This window comes from Echeneis naucrates, chromosome 4 (genome assembly GCF_900963305.1).
Source record: "Echeneis naucrates chromosome 4, fEcheNa1.1, whole genome shotgun sequence".
Taxonomy (NCBI): domain Eukaryota; kingdom Metazoa; phylum Chordata; class Actinopteri; order Carangiformes; family Echeneidae; genus Echeneis; species Echeneis naucrates.
Window position 1 is genome coordinate 21,472,159 of NC_042514.1, and position 20,190 is coordinate 21,492,348.

At 42.1% G+C, this 20,190-nt stretch overlaps 1 protein-coding gene across 9 annotated transcripts in view; it reads right to left on the minus strand.

Moving 5' to 3' along the window:
* The window catches only part of mast2 (microtubule associated serine/threonine kinase 2), a 135,246-nt gene that overhangs the window by 19,288 nt on the left and 95,768 nt on the right, over nucleotides 1-20,190 (minus strand). For 6 of the 9 annotated variants that reach the window (XM_029499187.1, XM_029499188.1, XM_029499186.1 and 3 more), the window contains 7 exons: nucleotides 15,486-15,577; nucleotides 10,963-11,038; nucleotides 9,720-9,740; nucleotides 8,664-8,742; nucleotides 7,861-8,015; nucleotides 2,705-2,780; nucleotides 2,109-2,318 (listed from right to left, as the gene is read on the minus strand). In XM_029499187.1, coding sequence (XP_029355047.1) covers nucleotides 2,109-2,318; nucleotides 2,705-2,780; nucleotides 7,861-8,015; nucleotides 8,664-8,742; nucleotides 9,720-9,740; nucleotides 10,963-11,038; nucleotides 15,486-15,577 — 709 coding nt within the window. Of the gene's footprint in view, nucleotides 1-526; nucleotides 610-2,108; nucleotides 2,319-2,704; nucleotides 2,781-7,860; nucleotides 8,016-8,663; nucleotides 8,743-9,719; nucleotides 9,741-10,962; nucleotides 11,039-15,485; nucleotides 15,578-20,190 lie in introns of those variants that run through there. The other 3 variants (XM_029499189.1, XM_029499190.1, XM_029499195.1) reach the window with 3 other exon arrangements.

A 20,190-nucleotide genomic window follows, 5' to 3' on the forward strand; every position in this document is an offset into this window, starting at 1 on the left:
CAAAATATCAGGATAAAGTTTTCAATGAACTGAAAAAATACACTGTCCCTTTAGTACTAGGGTATTAATAATTCAAAGTAATCTATCAATTATCAATAAGATCATTGTCATATCAACGGAAAAAGAATGCGCCTTGAGTCGTTAAAAAGTCTAAATTTGTAACAAGCTACAGACAGAAACAACCACATCTGATGAGATTTAATGATTTATGTGAGCCCTGGAACATGTTCACTTGCGTGTCTTAGAAAAGGAGCAACAACCAGCTCCGTGATTGTCTTTCAAACTAATTAAATGACAGAAACAATCAAGCTGAGACACTTCTGAGTGGGACAGTAAGATAAAGATATTAAAGGAGCAGCCAGCTTATGAGGAGTACCTGAGCTGGGAGGAACTTTAGACTGAAATTAGTTTTGTAACGAGTTGTTAAAAAGCCTCAGACACTAACGAGCCTCCGTCTGCCCTTTAGTGTTTCGTCATCATCATGTGTCAACAAAGTGCCAGCAAATCAAACTGAAATTGACTCAACTGCAAAGTCTGTATCCTCCGCCTCCTGCTGCTGCTCCCAACTGTGAGTGAACACCATCCATTCACTCCTTCTCATCACCTCCTCCAACACCTCCTTCTCTTCCTCCTCCAGCCTCCTCTGCCACGTGATGCGTGACATATCTCCACCAAAAGAGCAAACTTGAAAGAGCGAGGGTGAAGCTTTTCCATAAACGACACTGGGAGTCCGGATGTTTTCACACCTCCATTAGCTTGCTCATGGCCTCCTCTCCTCTGCCTGCTGCCAGACTGTGCTGCCCACCAAAAAACAAAAAACAAAACAAAAGAAAACCCAACAGGCTAACAACACCCTGCTAGTGATGTCATCATCCAGCCCGCATTGCAGCTACATCTGAAGCTCCTCCAGATGTGCTCCAGTCAAGTTCCTCACACCCTCCAAAAGCATTCGAACAGGCTTCACACACGTACAGGCGCCTCCCCTTCCACCAGCCTCCGCCTCCGCCTGTCCAATCAGAAGCAGAGGAATCCCCTCGAATTACCGCCCCATCCCAAAAGCTTCTAACTGCACCTTATTCACCCCCCCCCCCCCCGGTTCATCTGGGAGAGTCATTCGTCAGCCCCTGGTGACTGCTGGAGTGTGAAATTAAAATCTGGGAGGTGTGTGTGTGTGTCTGTCTGTGTGAGTCCCAGAAGAACAGAAGGTCAATACGAGGCCGGTGGGAGCCATAATGCCCCCCCCCCCGAAGCTAATAGAGATGTCACCAGCAACACACATGTAAATATGTTTCTGTCCCAAACTGCCCCACCATGCCAAGTGGCGCTTAGCACATGGGAGTAGCTTGTCGGCAATAAAAGGGCAGCAGCTGTGTGTATGTGCGTAGGAATGCGTTTCGGGCTTCGGTCCGTCTTCGTATGACATCACACGGTGATCATGGCTGGTGACCATGATGAGTGGTGAGTTGTCCCACGGTGAACAGAGCGTGACGGGATGGCGGCATGATATCTTTGTTTTCAGGGGCAGCACCTGACTGAGGCTCTGTTCAATTGGCTCTGCTTCACATTGATATTAAAACTTCCTGAAAAGCACACTTTGATTTATCTTCTTTTCTACTTTTCTACTAAAACACCAAGTTAATTCTGATTCCTTCGAGAGATATGAACATTAGTTAGTGATTAAACTGCAGCCTGACTCAGTATAGTTTGATCAGGCATTTGATGTGTAAAGAGTAATTCAGGACTAGCAGTGGTGAGTCAATACGAGAAATCATGGGAAAGAAACGGTACTCAACGGAAAAGCTCTGGAGCTTTTTGAGTGTTTTTGAATTAAATTTAACTGACCTGAATGTGTTTATTATTGTTCTTTGGAGCCCTCAAAACGGTGTATACAAGGAAATGAAAATAAAAAATATAACTTATTTAATAAATGGTTCCTCTAATTAGCATCTGCCCTTTCATTACACTTTCTTTGCGTTGTGTTTATATTCCTGAGAAATAATCAAGAATCAAATCAAATCAGTCCAAGCTGTGAATAAGAGATCTCAGCTTTCTTGCAGATCTGAAAACTCGTATGTGCAGGACAGTGAGTAAACTCTTGTTTGACTTACATCCTGCAGCAACTTCTCCAGGTTCTCCTGGAGCTCATAGAAGTAGCGGGAGGTGATGAGGCCCTCTCGGCTTTTCTCTAGGCAGTCTCTGGACAGCTCTATCAGCTGATGGTGGATGAAGCTCAGGACTCCGTCAGCCAGTGGGCACACCTTATCGGGGGCCGAAGAGGACAGCAGCTCAGCCAGACGCTCTTCCATTTGAGCCGTTGCCTGAGGGGAGGGGAGTAGGAGGGAGGCAATTACAGCAGGAAGGGGTGAGGGATGAGTCGGACACATGGAGAGACCACATGCGCGGCCAAAAACTGGACTGTATATATGTGAGAGAAAATCTTCTTGAATTAGAGAAGAATATTGGACATGTAAAAAAAAAAAAAAAAAAAAGAGTTTCACAACTGAGCAGTTATGGATCATGATGCTGCTCCACTCTCTGCAAGTGCTTCAAAGTAAAAGCCCATAAAAGAAGAGGCATTTGAACTCAATTTAGCTGTATTTACAATCAGGATTACAATTACACAGTTAGTATCTGGACTTTCTCCTCCTCCTTCTACATACATCTGAAGGGTTAGGGTTAGTGTGTGTGTGTGTGCAGTACAAACCTTGGGGAACCTCTCCTTGTACACATGATTCATCATGACAATCTCATGGTCAAAGGAGATAGGCGAGCGGCCAGGACTGAAATAAAAGAACACAAAGAAGCTCACAGGAGACAGGTAAGAACTGCAGCTGAGCTAGTTCAGCATGCTGATGGACCCCTCTTTAAGTGTGTGTGTGTGTGTGTGTGTGTGTGTGTGTGTGTGTGTGTGTGTGTGTTGGGGGGGTGAAATCCCCAACAAGAGTCACAGCTCTTGTTTGGAATATTTTTTGGACACTGAATGTTTGGGGGAAAGTCATTTCTGGACAAATCACTGGCTCTGGTTTAGTGTCAGAGCTGCAGAAACAGAACAAAACTGATTGGATGTGACAGACAGGATGGTAAGGTGATGATAGCACTGAGGGAATAAAAAGATACACAGTGGTCGCACAGTAACGGGACCTCTTTGTCATATGTGAGTACATGTTGGTGTAAACTGAAGACTGTGACGACCTCTGGACTCACATGGCTGCACACAGACAGCGGCCCAAAGGTAACATCTCTGGAGACGGGCGAGCCGCTGCGTTATGGGTGTGCATGTGCGTGCATGCTTGTGTGTGGCTGTCAGTCAACAAGCTGTGGCTATCCACTCCTCAGCCAAGTGTCCATCAGTTCTCAGGGGGATTTCATGACCTGATAGACTGACAGTGACATCTCCTTCGGTGAACATCGCCTCCAACTGAATATAAATCCATCTGTCTTTCACGGGACTCCATTTTTCTCTCCGTTCTCCTTCTGGGACTCATTTTTTTTCATTCCATCACGAACCAGCACTCAACCCAACCTTTTTCTGCTGCCACAGAAAATAGAGACAGCAGCAATATCCTTGAACTTTCCCTGTCTCTGCATCAGGAGAAAAGGCAGCGATGACAGGTGACAGGCGATGTGATGTTGGTGTGATTTTGTGTGCAAGCGTGTGTTTGTGCAAACAGTTCAAGGGTGATACATTTTATTCCATTCAAGTTCAGGCTTTGTTAGTCTGCTGTATTATCACAGTAAACAGATCCCTCTGAATATTGCAAATGCAATCTCAGTGTTTGATGAATAAAATACGTTTCCATGGTGATACATTGAATTAATTCAATCTTAACTCATTGATGAATTTAATTTTCTTCCTCTACAATTTCCTCTACAATCATCAAGACAAAGAGATGAACTTGATTTTTATTTTGAGTCGCCACACCAGAAATTTCATGAGCATGAATGTATTTAATAAAAAAACATAATAAGTCATAGATAGGTAATAGATAACAATATCCTAGTAAAGGCAAATATTCATTAAAACATGTCTAAATTTAAGTAAAAAGTAAATAAATAGACCTATAAATAGGAGAAGAGGAACAAAGAAAACCATGCTTCCTTTGAAAACTTTTGCAAATTGCAGGAGGTAAAAATATAATTTTTTTTCAAGATATGTGTCTGAGTTCATGAGTCATTGAGCTGCAAACACAAATATGCTAACACACACCCACACACAGACAAACATACAGGCACAAACGTGACCTGCGTGATGAGGTAATGCTTTAAGTCATCCATCGGCTCAAAGTCCAATTACCACCTTAATAGGAGTCAGGACAGCCTGAATGTCATGAGACTGTTTATCATGACGCCAACACACACCCTGACAGGTAACCACACACACACACACACACACGTGCGCATGTACGCACATCCCCGTTTGGAGCAGGTTAAAACATGCTCTGTTGGAATGCTCATGTTGTTTGTCTCCAGCATTATGATAAACTGGGTTTTTCATACATATTTATATGGACAAAATCTGTACATTTTTTAGTCAGTTGTGTCCCAGGTGTCATGTTTAATTTGTGTTGCTCACAAAAAAAAAATAAAAAAAATAATGATAATAAAAAAATCCCTAATTGATTCTCGCTTATAGACATTTAATAATGTTATTAATGATAATTTTGTCAAATTGTTAAATTAACTTAATTGTTAACTAATTTCTACCTGTTCATGTATCTCATATTAATTAGTGGGTTATAAATCATAGGTTTTCAATGTGAAACAAGGGCAGCAAAGTATAAACATTGAGAAATGGTAAGTGAAGGAAAATGGAAAGAGTTTATTTGAATTAAAGTTAACTGACTCAAAGTGCGCACGCAGACACACACACACTCAACCACCACTGCTGTATGTCAATCACCTGAAGCTCAACTTTAACAGTCTCTTTTCATGTTTCTTAAAAGAGAAAAATCAATCAGCAGCCAGACGGCTATGTCAGTGGTTCGGTGAGTAAAGGTTAGCCTTGACAGAGATGGATTCACTGCCACAGGCTGTTATGTACTTTCTTTAATTTTCACAGAATATCTTCTTCTTCTCTCCCTGTTATTCTTCCCCTCTGCTCACAGCTCTGAGCAGCCCCAGCTTTTATTAAAATAAAGCTCCTGCTCAGAGTGATTCTGCAGCGGAGGTCACGCTGAAATCCCAGGGATGAATAACACAAAAACGCCAGACAAAGGCTAATTAGAAATCGGCTATATTTCTGCTGTAATGGGAAATAAAACTTACCCTGCGGCAATCCCTGCAAAAAATTCATTGTCATTACTTTGAGAAATGACCTTGGAGATGAAGATTTGGAGAAAGTTGTGGGGGAGTCTTTTTTTTTTTTGTTTTAGTGCCTGTCTGAAGTACAGAAGTAAGGACTGTGAGAAGGAGAGAAAATATTGATGGGACAGATTGCGTTTCCACTTCGGGCTGCTTTGTAAGGTCTGGATAATTAAAACAGCGAAAGAGGTTCTTTTCTTTCCCTTTCACTAAGTGATGATGTCACATCTGACAAAAGGCACTCAGGATGCAAACGAGCTTATTGGAGGAGAACGTAACTGAAGTAAATCAGACTAGACAATGAATCAGATGGGGAGGGAGGGGTGAGAAGAAAGAGGTGAGGTATGGCGTGTGTGTGGGTTTGTGTATGGAGGGGGAAAAAAATAACACAGACTAAGCCAGATGATTTGGGCAATGAGAGGCCTAATTGACGGTGACAGAGAGCTGGGCACAACAGGATGAGGGGTGTGTGTGATTGTGTGTGTTCACCACAGAAGCGTCATTATCTTGGCGGAAATATAGAGATATGTGTGTGGAACACTTATGGAGGAACCACGCTTGTATTTAAATCTGATTTATTTTAGACATGTAAAATGTTCCTGTTTTATTTACTGATTTATTTACTTTTATTTGGACATTTCCCATTTTAATTTGCTGAGGTTGAAAAACCCTCTGCTGCTGTTTTCCTGTGAAGAGAACCAGTTTTTATTTACATCTTCCTCATCTTTGCTTTTGTGTGGGTGACTGTTAAACTATTGATAATAAAACGCAAGACTTAATACAGACATTTCACATTAGCATTAGAAAGCATACAAGCATTTAAAGTGAAATATGCAGGAAGTGTTAAAATCCAATAACAGTAGAAGGACACTAGTTATACTTATATAGCTAATGTTTTTACAATTACTATTGAAAAACTAAAATACATGATCAGTTCCAAACAAATGATTAAGACGATTAATATTTAATATTTAATATTAATGTAATAAGTGACAGAAATTATTTGAATGAAGCTGACTCTGTCAATGAGGCGTCTGTTTAAACAATCCATCAGTGTCTTTGCATGCTGCAATACGTGTATGATGGATGGACGCATCAGGTTTTACATAATCACAATCCTGGAGGGCCGCATGGGGTGACAGAGATGGGAATAAATTATGCCGAGAGTGAAAATGCAGAACAAAAGGCTAACAAGAGGAAAAAGAGAAGAACAAGCCTAGAAAGGAATGAAAATTAGAGATTAACAAAGAAACTGTTAAACGACAAAATGGGTGGCTGTCATCCTTCATGGAAGTCGTAAAATTTGCATATTATTGTACTCTGCATCTTTCCATTTCTCTCATACATGAACACACTTGTTCCCTTCCCCTCCTCCTCCCAGGTTCAATAATCATCATCATTATCCTCCTCCTCCTCATCATGTCTCAGACTTTGGTCCTTTTGCTGCCACAGTCTGAACTTGTCTTTCTAACATGACAGACTGTTCATTAACGGCTTTAATAACACTGCTGTGGGAGCAAATATGATGTCAGGTTTCCACTGAGGCTTACTGACTGATTACATTGTGTTGGGCAGGGTAGGTTTGCGGTTCGGGGGAAGCAGCTCACTCACTCCTCAAAGTCACCTCGATGTAAAATAACCTGAAGCCGTACAAATAAACAGCATTTTGGTTCCAGGAGCTGCAATGATTCTCTGATTCTTGATTTTTTCACCGAGTATGAAAAAATCATTATTTCTAGGACTGGGTTGGAGGACAACACAAGGTGGCAGTGGATTACCTGAGGTGGCACCAAACACGCACACATATACAGAATGACATCAATCAACAAACCCAGTGGGAGTTTCATTAGATACACAACACGCTGCTCAGGCTCTCCTCCTTTCATATCAAGGATGAAGGAACTCAATATCTCTCCATACAGGAGCAGAGATAAAGATGGAAGCGAGGGACCGAGTGAGTAAGGGAAAGGCCAAAATAGAGGAAAAGTGAAGGAGGGACAGCACGGTGCAAGATGCGCACCAATTATACAGGCTGCTAGAGAGGTGGCTCAGCTCCAGGAGGAGGACTGTGGACTTCAACCTGGATGTGGAAACCTGGACCAACCCTCCATGCTCACGGCTGCCTTACTATGCGCCTCCTTGTCTTCTCAGGTAAAAACAGAGGTGGACAATAATGATGTGATGAAGACAAAAGGGCTCTAATCTGGACTCGGACAGAGGGACCGAGACATACAAACAGTGGTCCGCAGACAGACAGGTGTACAGGTTAGTGTCACTAATTCAAATGGGAGGGACTTTAAACTCGTTCTGAGCTGTAAGCAGGATGACTTTGACCTCACTAAAGGCTGAAACAAATACGCATAACCCAAGTCATCATGATTTTGTAATGTTTGATCTCAGGGTTTCATCTCTTCATATTCATTTGAAAAGAAGGGAGGAATAAATTCCATTAAGTTTCTGTGGAGCTGTGAGTCTCTTTTGGAAGCAGAGGGTCTTTCATGTTGATCTGTTTGTTGTCAGATTACCTTCAGAAAGTATAGTAAGGTCCAGAGCTCATACCTGAGGCTGCGGGATCGTGGTCTCATGGCGGGGGAGCGGCGTCCCTCCTCGTCTGTGATGCTCTCAGAGCTGAAGTGCTTGGTGAGGAAATGCAGTTCGTCAGGTGTGGGCTGGAAGGGCAGCTGGTGCAGCTTCTCCTGAGATGAACAGGAGGACTGTGAGAGGAGAAGCACAGAGGGAGCACAGATTACAACCAGCACTGGAGCTACTGCAGGGTTAGGCTGGAGCTGGGCTTGGACTGAGACTGGGCTGGGCCGGATTTGTCTACACCAGAGGAAAGGAGGTTAATTCCAAGACTTGAAGCTGCTATAGAGCTAATATGTGGATAAAGACGGAATCAGAACAACCCTTACGTTGGACTGGTTCATCAAAAAATAGCCAAAGGCACATTTCACTGTATGTGAATCTTGTGACTCCTTTTCATTCCAATACATTTTCTTGTCAGGCTTTCAAGCAAGCTGGGCCTCATTCTCCTGCTGCAGCTACAGGGAAACTACACACCGGGTGTGTTAAGAAAGGGGATGTACTGTATGAACACCGAGAGGAAGAGGAGAAGAAGGAGGAATTGAGCAGAGGAATGCAGAAATGTCCAAAGGAATGAAGGAAAACAATAGAGCAGAAGCTGAACAGGAAACAGAACAACCTTTGAGGCCATCAGAGGGAGGAAGCTATGGAGGAAAAGTGGAGGAACAAGGTGCTTTTATAGCTGAGGGAGCGTGTCTGGGTTTCTTGGATGGACTGATGAGTTTAAATTACATTGGCCACAATTCCATGACAAAACACAGAATTTGAGAGATATTTACCGAGACAGCGGAGCTGGGAGTGTTGGTTCCATAGCCAGAGGAAGGCAGAGACGCCAGAGACCAGCGTCTACCGTCCGTTCTGAAAACACAAACAAAGATTTAAAAAAGGCAGAAAAAACCTCAATGTAGTAACAAACAGGCTCCATGAGAGCCATGTTGCCACAGACAGAGGGGACGGTCATTCATTTGTAGGAGGGAAAATGCAAACACAGGGAAAACATGGAGTTAAAAGTGCAGGCAAAGCCATGAAGAAGATCCATGGAGATTCTGCAGACACAAAGTAAAGCTTAAATGAAAGTCTGACCCGTCTGCTTTTCACTCACAACATTGTGTATTAAAATCACAAGAGGGGAAGGCTGGTGTCACTCTGTGCTTTTCTTAATGTCAACAGTTCCCATGTCTCCCTCACTATGAGCATCAGTTCAGGCTCCCATGACCACTGCAAATATAAAATAAAAGCAGCAGCTACAGATCAATCCACATTTGGTTCTCTAGTAACCGTTTAGGGCTACAGAGCAACAAAACAGCAGCTGCGCCCCAATTTAGAGGTCACATCCTTCTAGGGATTTAGGTTTGGTTCATTATAAAGATTTATAGAGATGTGGGACTATCGTAGACCGCAGCCTTCATAGCTTGGAAAAAGACACATTTCTTAGCTGTATTTGTGTCTTTGAATACTTAAAATAGGAGAGACTAAGGGAGCTCTGTGGCTCAAAGGAATAAGATACACCAGGTACTTGTTAGTAAGAGATACGCTTGGTGTTGTGTCTGCACATGGGATCAAGTGAATGTCAGAAATGCAGCAACACCAGCTTTCTTCTTTAAGGAACAGCCACACATTGAGCAAGGAGGATTTTGAGAAGACAATCTCCTGTTCAGAAGATCTATCTGGACACATTCTTCCTGATTTGTATACAGAGGAAGAGACGCTGCAGGTTGCTCAGTGATGTCATTCAGAGTGTGCGTGTGCGCTCAGCCATGCAGGACGGAGGGTAGGAAGGAGGAACAGGAGGGCAGAGGAAGAAAAAGGTTGAAGGTCAAAAATGTAGAGGTTACCTGTCAGCCCTGTGTCCGTGACTGTGTGGGATACAAGACAGTGTTTTTTCTTTTTATAGCTGTCACACAGTCTCACACAAACAGACACACAGACACACCCCCCTCTGCTTCTCTTTTGAAGCCAGAAAGATTGTTAAAATGGTGCACGCAAGACATTAAATTATAATGACAAAAAATCCTGCTTGCAAAATATAAAAAAAATATAAAATTATTGAGATCACTTACAGCGAATATAAACAGAAGGGAAAAATTATCTATTCTAGCTGAATTTTTACTATTGCATCAGCTGCTGCGATCGTTCACCAGACTTGATCCTGAGGCACGAGCTGACCTGTCTTATTGAACGCCACCACTTGGTGTCAGTGTTGTCATAGTGTCTGCAGTACCACGGCAACAGCTGAGGTCAGCAGCCGGTTGGCCAGGGATTTCCAATTCAAATCACTCTTAATGCTCTTTTTGGCTGCTGCAACGCTGCCATACAGTGTTTGACGATGCCGTCATGGAAAGAGCCCAAAGGAGCTGGTGACGTTACCATAGAAACGTCAGCATCTAAATGAGCATTTTAGGGGTAAGCTTGCTGGGAATTTTCATATGGTAAAATTTACCACAAATTAAGTGTCCTAAGCATGTGTGTATCTGCAGACACATACACACACAAACACTGACTGCCTCTTAGTAATTACTATCTGTGCCGAGAGTGCAGGCAGATAAGAGGTTTATTAAGCAGGGTTTAAGTGACAGCTTCACATTGATCACATGTCTTCTCATCAGCTCAGTCACTGTCATCAGCAGCAGCATGACTCTTGAGACAGCGACGCCACTGGAGCGTTTCACCATGTCTCACAGGGCCAGCATTGAAGGACTTGTGTGCAGACTTTAGAGGCATCTAGTGGTGAAGTTGTAGACTGAAAACAGCTGTTTAGGAGAACGAAAGGTGGCCTACAGGTAGAATAAGAATTCTATCCCTCAGTTAACACTAATGAAAACATATTGAATATTACAATCCACTTAGATCTCCCTGTATCCTCCATGTTGGCCCAGACTTTTTGTCCACTGCTTATTTGATTTTCAGAAATTAGTCTTAAATGCTCTATTCACATCAAGGGAAAATTAAGAGTGAATAGAGGATGTTTAAAATCCAGACTTCAGCAAAGTTTTTAAATTAGTTTTCTTGTGGTTTACCTGTTTTACAGATGTGCCTCACAAACACAGCTGTGTGCATGACAATGTAACTTTAACTCACCTGCGTGCAGGAACAAAGGAGAAGTGAGCGGCTGTGTTGGGGGAGAAGTTGCGAGGGCTGTCCAAAGGACTGGTTCCTGACAGACAGAAGAGAGAAAGAGGTTAGCACTGCCAACACAGAACAAAATTCATGTGTCCATTCAGTTACCCGCAAACTCATAAGATTTTATATTCACATAGACACAGTCTGATACGGACGTCGGCTTCATGAATGAGCCAATGGGTACACATGCACAGGTGGAGGAGATGTGCATGCATACACACACACAAACAAAAAACAGAAAACACAAAAAAACACCCTACATAGTACAGCTATTGTGATTTCACAGAGCCACTTTATCCTTTAACTTCGCTTCATTTCAGCTGAGGATGAATCATTCCACAGTGCAACAGGTCTTTGTTCCCCTACTGACAAACAATAACACAGCGGAGAAGGTGACAGGTCTCTGTGAGTGAAGTGAAGTATTCTGCTTTATCCTCCCTCTGTTCCCCTCATCGGACGGAGGAACAGATAAGTCTGAAGTGATGAGCATGAGAGAAAGTCAGTATGAGAAAGAAAGAAGTGAAAGCGGCCGTGATAAAGGACATAGAGCTATGGACACGGACATTCAGAGAGTTTGATGGAGTAGCTCAATAAGCCGAGAGGAGGGAGGAGACATAAGAGGGTGGCTAATCTATCTCCTTCATCTGAGTGGGCTGAGAGATAAATACATTACAAGAGGAAGACGAATTTCATACTCAGGGAAAAAATAAAAAATAAAAAATGGATAGATGTAGGAGAAAGATGGACAGGAGATGATAAGAACCATGGCAACATGTCTCATATTATCACTGGTGCTGTTACACAGTAATATACGAGGATACCGTTTCCTTTGATGTGATGAACAAATGACATGAATTCCTAACTTCCCGTTCACTGCAGTGCTACCACTGGACTGTGTCCTGTAGGCACTGAATCTCAATGACAGGACAATGTTTAGTATGAAACATACACTGAGTTACTCTGAAGAAGGATCACAAGGCCATCACCAGTTCGGCATGCAGCAAAAGACCTCTTCACTCTCAAATTCACATCTATAAGCAGCTTAGAAACTGACTCGGTAATTTCTGCAAAAAGTGATGTTGAGTGGTCGGATCAACATAAACAGGCCAACAGGAAACTCAACAAGAAGCGAAACTGAACCATCTCCAAAAGGGAAAAACGTTTCCGACTGAATAAACATAAGAATATTTAATAGGAATACTGATACATGCAGATGAAACCAGCGTAATGGGAAAAAATATTCAAGGCTGGCCTGTCTATTGGAAACATGGTGCTCTGAGTCTCAAACGCACACATACACACGGAGATGGATGGATGAGAGTAGCAGAACTGCCGGCCTCAGAAGCAGGAGGAGAGATTAAGTAGTTGGACATTTCCATGTCAATTATGCATTTTTCTCACAAGCGCATCTGGACAGAGCCAGAGCTACAATACCAGAATTTGCTTCCTATCAAATGGCAAACCTCGTCTGCTGCAAGTCTACTGTATTGCTTAGCAGCATAATTAGTCTGTAATTATGTCAGTGAACAAGTGTCTAATTAGTCCAGACGCTCATTTGTGTCATTGTGGGAGACGTCTCCTGTTCCTGTGTGGACGCTATTTAAGTTGCATGTTCAGGAATTACAGCTCTCACTGGAGAAGTTGACTGCACTGTCATGCTTCATGGCTACAAATTCATGAGTGTGCAGACCATTAGTTAGTTTAAGGCCTGCTCACAGACGAATCCATCTCCTTCTAAAGAAGAAGAAATTACATGCAGCAGTGATGTGTTTATACATTGTGTCTTTGCTTTTTGGCTAATGTTAGCAACATGAGACTGTCTCTTTGTGCACCTGAACATCTACATGGCACCAGCCTATGTCTGGTTTTTAAACTGTCATCTTCATTAGGCTTTAATCAAACAGCAGTGAGGTGGAGACGGCTCAGACTGGGAGGGGATGGGATTCGCTTAACCCCTCTGACCCCCCCCATGTTGTTGCCAAGCTCAGCTGACAGAGAGACTCAGTAGGTCGAGAATTGGTGCGAAAACCAACAACATGTCTCATTTGTCCACATGGGCGCAGAGAGACTTTCAGCATGTTGACACACTGATTGGCTACAGGAAAAATTATTAAAATACAAGAATAATACTTTCGACTACTAAAAAAACAACAAAAAACCTGTGTGTTATATTTTCACACTGAATGACTCCAAGTGAAATGTAAATTACAGTTGAGAACCGTGGGAGGTGGTCTCATCACAACTGGTGAAGCTACTGCTTCACCGTCACATTGTTAGACAGTTTCTGTGCAGCCAACTGCAGTGACACTGACCCACTTTAGCTCCAGATTTACTGGCATACGAGATAAATGCAAATATAATATCTGCTTTGAGCCTCTTCAGTCTCACTCCCTTCACTGCCTCCCCAGGGAGACTGTGGTTGGAATAACAAAACACAACTATAATTGGGGAGGGGGTGGAATAAGAGATTTTCTCTGGAGTGTTTGACACAAATCTGAACAAGAAAAAAAATGATTCTTTCTTTCCATCTGCCGTTCCATTCACAAAAGACAGGCGGTGGATTGTTTGACAGAACTCATCAGGAGTCAGAGCACAAGGAGCTGCCAATCATGGGCTGACCTTTACCGGATAACAGCCTGCTCTCCATCCGCAAGGAGGGAGGGAGGTCCAGGGTCAGGAAAGAAGAGGGGAGAAGGAAGATTGAGACAGCCATGAGACGTAAAATGGACAGAAAAAAAGATGAAAGGAAAGGTGACATTATCAAGAACAAGTGGGAGGAAAGAGAGGAAAGAAGAAATATATGCAAACTTTGGACATTTAATAAAAGTCATTTTTGGAGAGGACCGGCTTCATCAGCTCTCCGGGACATTAGAGTCTGAGGAATCTCCATTTGATTAGCACTAAATGGCTGGATGATTGAAACCATGATGAAATTCATGATTAGGGCCAGCGTGAGGGAGGGAGAGAAAGAGAAGAAGAAAAGCAAGAGCAAGCATCTATGTATAAGTTTCAGGGAAAGAAGTGAAGGGTTTAATACTCCTCAGGGGTACTTATTAATCAGAATCTGACAGGGAGCTATCAAAGAGACAATGGTTCCTGTTTCAGCTGATGCTTGGATCTGTTTCTGAGGCAGACCATGAAGAACAGCCACATCAATTTATTTAATTAGCAGTGCTCATTTCCTCAGCAGGGTCCAGGAAAGAGCTGAAACAGGACTGCTGCGCTGACTGCAAGACGGGTTGCAGCGTTACTGTGGCAACAGAACAGCCACAATATCTGCTGGATGAAAGGAGAACAACAAGGAGAAAAGGAGGAAAAAGGAGGAAAAAGGAGGAGCGAACTGGGGAGTGTTCAGGATTCTACTCTGGTCTTGGACTGAGGATTTGAGTTCATGCTGAATCTACAAAATCTTAAAACGTAAAGATAGAAACACGTCACACATCCTGAAGCTTCCTCTGAATGAAAGCCACAAAAAGTTTCTGTCTTGATGCTGAGGTCAAAGTTCACGGTGTATGACAAGAATGTTTCCCATCCTGCTCTCTTTTTCTCAGCTCTGTTGTGTCCTTTCTATCTGTAATTCCGATTTTAATGTAGAAGAATTAATTTGCCAAAAGTATCTATTCAGTCAGGGACTGAATAGATACTGTAGGACGTCTGATGAGTTGATTCAACTCAATAAGACACAAAGAGAGGAGCTCACAACCAAACATGAGGAAGAAACTGGACATCTCAAAGCCCAAACCAATTTTCGACTGTCTGTAGTTCTTTCTGTGTTTGTAATGTCAGGTGTGCGACTTATATCCTGAGCAGGAAATGAGATGCGTGCAACGGTGTGGTTGTTTCTATCCCCTCTGGACTCTCTCACTTGCTCTACTTCAGTCTCAATCAATCAATATCACATTATTCATCTCTTCTCCATCTCTCTCTCCTCCAATGGGAAGGGACTGTGAGGAGTGTGTGTGTGTGTTTATCAGTGTCTTGCGTGGCTCATGAGAAACACCCAAGGCTGAATTTCTTCCTTAATTTAACAGTTAGTTTTTTTTTTTTTTCATACCAATATGCCGATTTTTTTTTTTTTTTTTCCATCCCTAAATTATTGACCATGGGCACAAACATGTGAGCGCCCTCAGGTGCAGCTGCTGCCACTGCCAGCAGGGCGCCGGACTGCGTGTTAATCCATGTAACCTAACCTCTGTGCTCTGCTCAGTGTGCAGGCTGAAGCGTTAATTGAGTTTTGTTGATGTGTGATGATAAACAACACGATGCCAAATAACGCAACTCACCTGCTGTGACTACAGAGCTGCAAATCAAGGCGGTTTTACATTGTCAAGATCTTCATTATCTTTTTCATCTATCAACTATCATATCTTTAGCTTTGGTCCAAAGTGAGTGTCCTTGTGCACAGATTATGTCACTACAAAAGAACAGCTGTGGATATTCATGTTCTCCAGAGGAAGAATCTCATGTTTAGTATGTGTTACCTGTGTGTCCATGCAGAGGTGAGTGTGGCCGTGGGAGGGTGGGGGAAGTGCTGGACGTCACAATCAGGCTCTTCCTGTTGCTCGTGCGACAGCTAAGGACAGAAACCAGAAAGTCACATCAATTCAAATGAAAGTGTTTAAATCCTGTTACAACTTTCACCTTCAACTGCCATGATTTCAAGGAGCTCTGCAATGAACACACGCACACATACACATCTCTATTCCCCGATTCTGCAGCTGTCGGGTATTTGTGTTGCCAGGTCTCCTTCAGGTATCTGCACACACAAAGCTGCGGTATCTCTAAGAGACGCACACAAGAAGGAGATGCCTTCATCTCACACGGGCCCATCAATGTAAAAGTCAGTCATTTGTGGCGGCACTCCCCCGCGGCTCTGTCAGCAACAGCAGGCGGCACGCACAAGCATTGGACAGCGAGCGCATGCTCGTGGGCTCGCAAATGTTACACATTTTGTCAGGCAAGAGCTGCCGCCGCACTGTGTCCTTCACACCAGACAAAAGCAACCACGTATAAAGACATAAAACATTTAAAATGACAAGAACAGTCACTCAGCACACAGTCACACCTACTGAGAGAAGGCACAAAAATGGTTTATTTATCTGGATGCCCCATGGTGGAGTTAAGAAATAAGAAAAGCTCCTGCAGTATTTACTTAATCATCCTCTTTAATTCAATACAACCTCATCATGATCTGAGACAAAATATAATAAAATATATATATCACATAGATTGAAAATGATAAAAGTACATGAATGTTGCACAAAGCATTGACCCACATGTTGGACTGAAGTGATTCAATCACACTCATTCATCAACCTCAGTTCAGGCTTGACGCTACTTATTACTGGAAAAAGAAGACGACCCCGCCTGGCTGTCATGTTATAACTTCATTAACTGTCAGTTTTAAGCTGGCTGCCAGCACAAATAAATACATAGTGTTATTTGTGGTGAATCATTTTATTACCTGTGTGTGCGGTCAGCGAGATAAATGCTGTGCTGCATCATCTGTCCTTAAAAATGGAGGTATGTATGTTAAGGGTTGGCTGGAAAGCAGTTTCAATACTGTTGAACATATTTAATGTTTGTGTCATGACGTAATGCTGGCTAATGCGAGGCTAACTGAGTTAGCAGGCCCTATGAACTTTTAACAGGTTCTAAAGGTAAACCATAGTGCATGCTCTGTTCTTGTAAAACTGTGTGACACAGGTTTTCCAAGTCATTTTCCAGTTTTCAAATCCTTGATGCCTCTGAAATCTCGGGCCTCATCCATACATCCAAGCCGTCAACATGTCAGCTTGATCCCCTCCCCACACCTTGGTCTCTGTTTCCCCTCAAATCTACCATTATTCATTCTTTACTCTCTGTTCCATCACTATTCAAAACTGCAGCAGTCACTCCAGTACTGAAAAAAGATCAGATCCCAGTAACAAGAATAATCTCCGGCCCATATCTAATTTATCATTCATCTCCAAAATTTGCCAAAAAGCCACTCAGCTACACACACATTTAACTCAAAACTACCTCTATGTGTGTTTCCTGTCTGGTTTCTGCCCCAGCACAGCAATGAAACTACCCTATTATAAATTACAAACAAGCTCCTCCTTGCAAAGCTCTCCCTCCTTCAGCACCCTGTAACTTTCTGCCTCATAATATCCACAACTCTGTCTCCCCATTTTCAAGTCCAAATTCAAAACTCACCTGTTTAAGATTGCTCACTCACTCTAACTACTATTACACTTTCCATTGTTTCTTTTATGTGTGCTGACGTTATTCATTATACAGTGTCCTTGAGTGTCTTAAGAGACATTTTAAATAAAATTTATTATTCTAATTATTGTTAGAATTCATCTACCATGTTATTTAAAGTTCAACAGATGTGTGTGATTTTTATCTGTGTGTGTGGTACTACAGCTGTCCGCAGCCCTACAATAAGCTTTAACGTTTAGTGTAACTGATGAAGAACTGAAGAAGACACAGGTATACCTTTTAGCTCATATATAAAATTGTCTACAGTACAAGCATGACTATTTAGCCATGTACAGTTTGTGTTCAGAGAAATATACTTTGGAACTGACGTTCTCTTTAGCAGTGATTGTTGCTGTTACAGATTGGTTATTGATGACATTTAGGAGTCAGCTCTTACACAGAAGGCTCATGTTTTCAGGGTGAGTTTTTTCCATTACAGTACATTTATATGATGTGAAATATAAATCTGTATAACCTACAAGTGACAATGTCCGACAAGAGCCAAAATTCAAATTTTTAAATTATACTAAGTTTTTACTGGTACTATTGAGGCTCCAGAAACGGAAAAGTGGTAGAAGATGAATGGATAGCACTGTCGCCCCACAATAAGAAGGTCGTGGGTTCAGTTCCCGGCCTGGGGCCTTTCTTTGTGGAGTTTTCATGTTCTCCCCATGCCTGCATGGGTTTCCTCCCACCGTCCAAAGACATCATGTTTGGGTTTACTGGTGGCTCTAAATTGTCCATAGATCTGAGTGTGGTGCTTGTTGGTCTCTGTCTGTCTCTGTGTGTTCGCCCTGGGATAGACTGGCGACCTGTCCAGGGTGACCCAGCCTGGCTCCAGCACCCCTGCGACCCAAAAACGGAAAAGCAGTAGAAGATGGATGGATGGTACTATTGACACCTTTCATGCACTTTCGGAAGTTTTTACTTGTTTATAGACTCACTTGTATCTTTGTTTCCATTTTTCTTTTGCAGTAAATTCAGATGCCAGCCAAGTGTGAATGTGGCCTTGTCAGGCATGCTCCTCAGCTCTATCAAGTTGAGCCCAAAAACGAAAACATTTTTTGATTAAAGCATAGGTATTATAAAAGTAATTGTCATTTCCCATGTGTCCCTGCACTTTTAGAGCTTAGAATGCACTTTTAATTCATTTAAATAGATTTCATGTGACTAAAACAGGCCGAAATCATTCAGATCTCTGTATTCAAGTGCTGGTTGTGTCCTTCTAAAAATCCTGTCTCAGAGAGACTAACTGGTGGTCTCTTGGCTGTTTTTAGGTAATGACTTCCAAAGCAGCATTTATGGTGCACTCAAGTGTCACAAGAGCAGACAATACAATGTACATATACATATTTTACGCTTTAAACATGAGGTAGCCATCAAAGCTACGCCACATTTTTACCCTGCAAACAGGTGCACTTTCCTATGTTCTGCAAATTAACGACTTCTATTGAACTTTGCAATAATGCAAATCTGAATGATAAATAGACAGTCTGTGTCTAAGCTTGGCCACATTTTTGCGTCATTTTAATTCAGCAAAGGCACACATCTGAGGACGAAAAAAAAAAAAAAAAAAGAAAAATAAAAACAGGCTGCTGTTCTGAAAATTGTTTAAAGTTTATAAGTGGATGTTCTAAGGTTGAAAAATTCCATGTTTCATTTTTTTTCTTCTTTTCTAAGGATATGGCAGAGGCCAGCACCCTGAGCGCCCTCGAGACCATGGGACTCCCAGCAGCAACTATGCTAATGTGGGCATCATCCTTGAGGGTCTGGTGGTTCTGTGTGACGTGGAGAATGTGTCACTTGCAACAGCGATGCTGTTTGGTCTCTTTTGTGCTTGAAACATGAGGTAACCATCAAAGCAACACTACACTTAGAGCTTATTCAAAAGGTACTAATGGAATTGGATGGAGCTGGACTATCAAGAAAGCCCAAAGCCTGGAAACTAAAATGCTTCAGTGAGGAGAATAATCACCTTCCCATTCTTCAACACCATGAACCTTGACTTGGAGAGCTTAAAACTCATCCTGGCCCAGCTGTTGAGTTTGACATTGTAAGATCCACCTGCACTCTTGGACCAAAGTTGTACAGTATCTTTCCAGTGCAGTGCTCTCAGTATTTGATGCCACTTTTGTATTTTTGCACTTTTGTGATCATTGCTTACATAATTTAATGTGCACTTGTCATTACATTTTTTGTTAAAAATGTCACTTTGATTGCTTTGATTGACAACTATTTCCAGCGCTGTTCTCCACCATTTGGTCAAATATAGTTCACTGTTGGACAGCCTTCCTATTATTATTATTATTATTATTATTATGCAAGGTATGTTTAATGTGTTTAATCTCTTCAACCACGTTGCTGGCTGACAACACATTTTAGGGTCAGGGTTACATTTGTTTTATGAATTTATATCTAGCATTTATTTATTTTTCTATATTATTCGTCTTTCTGAGAGTGATTTGATTTTAGACTGGGTCTTTTAAACAGGGTCTGGGCGGGTTTCTGCGAATGTTAATCAACACTGGTGAATGTGTATGCATCAGTTCATCGTGGAAGTTTGAGCAGAGCTCTTGGGAACGATTGGGCTTTAGAATCTCTAGGGTTAGCTACTGTGCACTGTTCTAAGTGTTTGTATTCAATGTGGTATTATGTTGTGACAAATGTTCAGTATTGAACTTTGTTTACAACATTGAATGTGCACTTGGCCAGTGCATTTTAAATTATTATTGTTGTGTTATACTAGGGCTTTTTTGTGTGTGTTGTCCACAGGTCCACATTTACTAGTATTAGTCACAGAGGAGACAAAAAATTTCAATCATGCAACATTCACAGAGATTACTGCCACCTCCCGAGATTGATATTTAACATCTTTTTACTCATATTGTTTTATTCATTTTGATGCTTAAATCTGAAACATAATTTTAGCTGAACAATTTT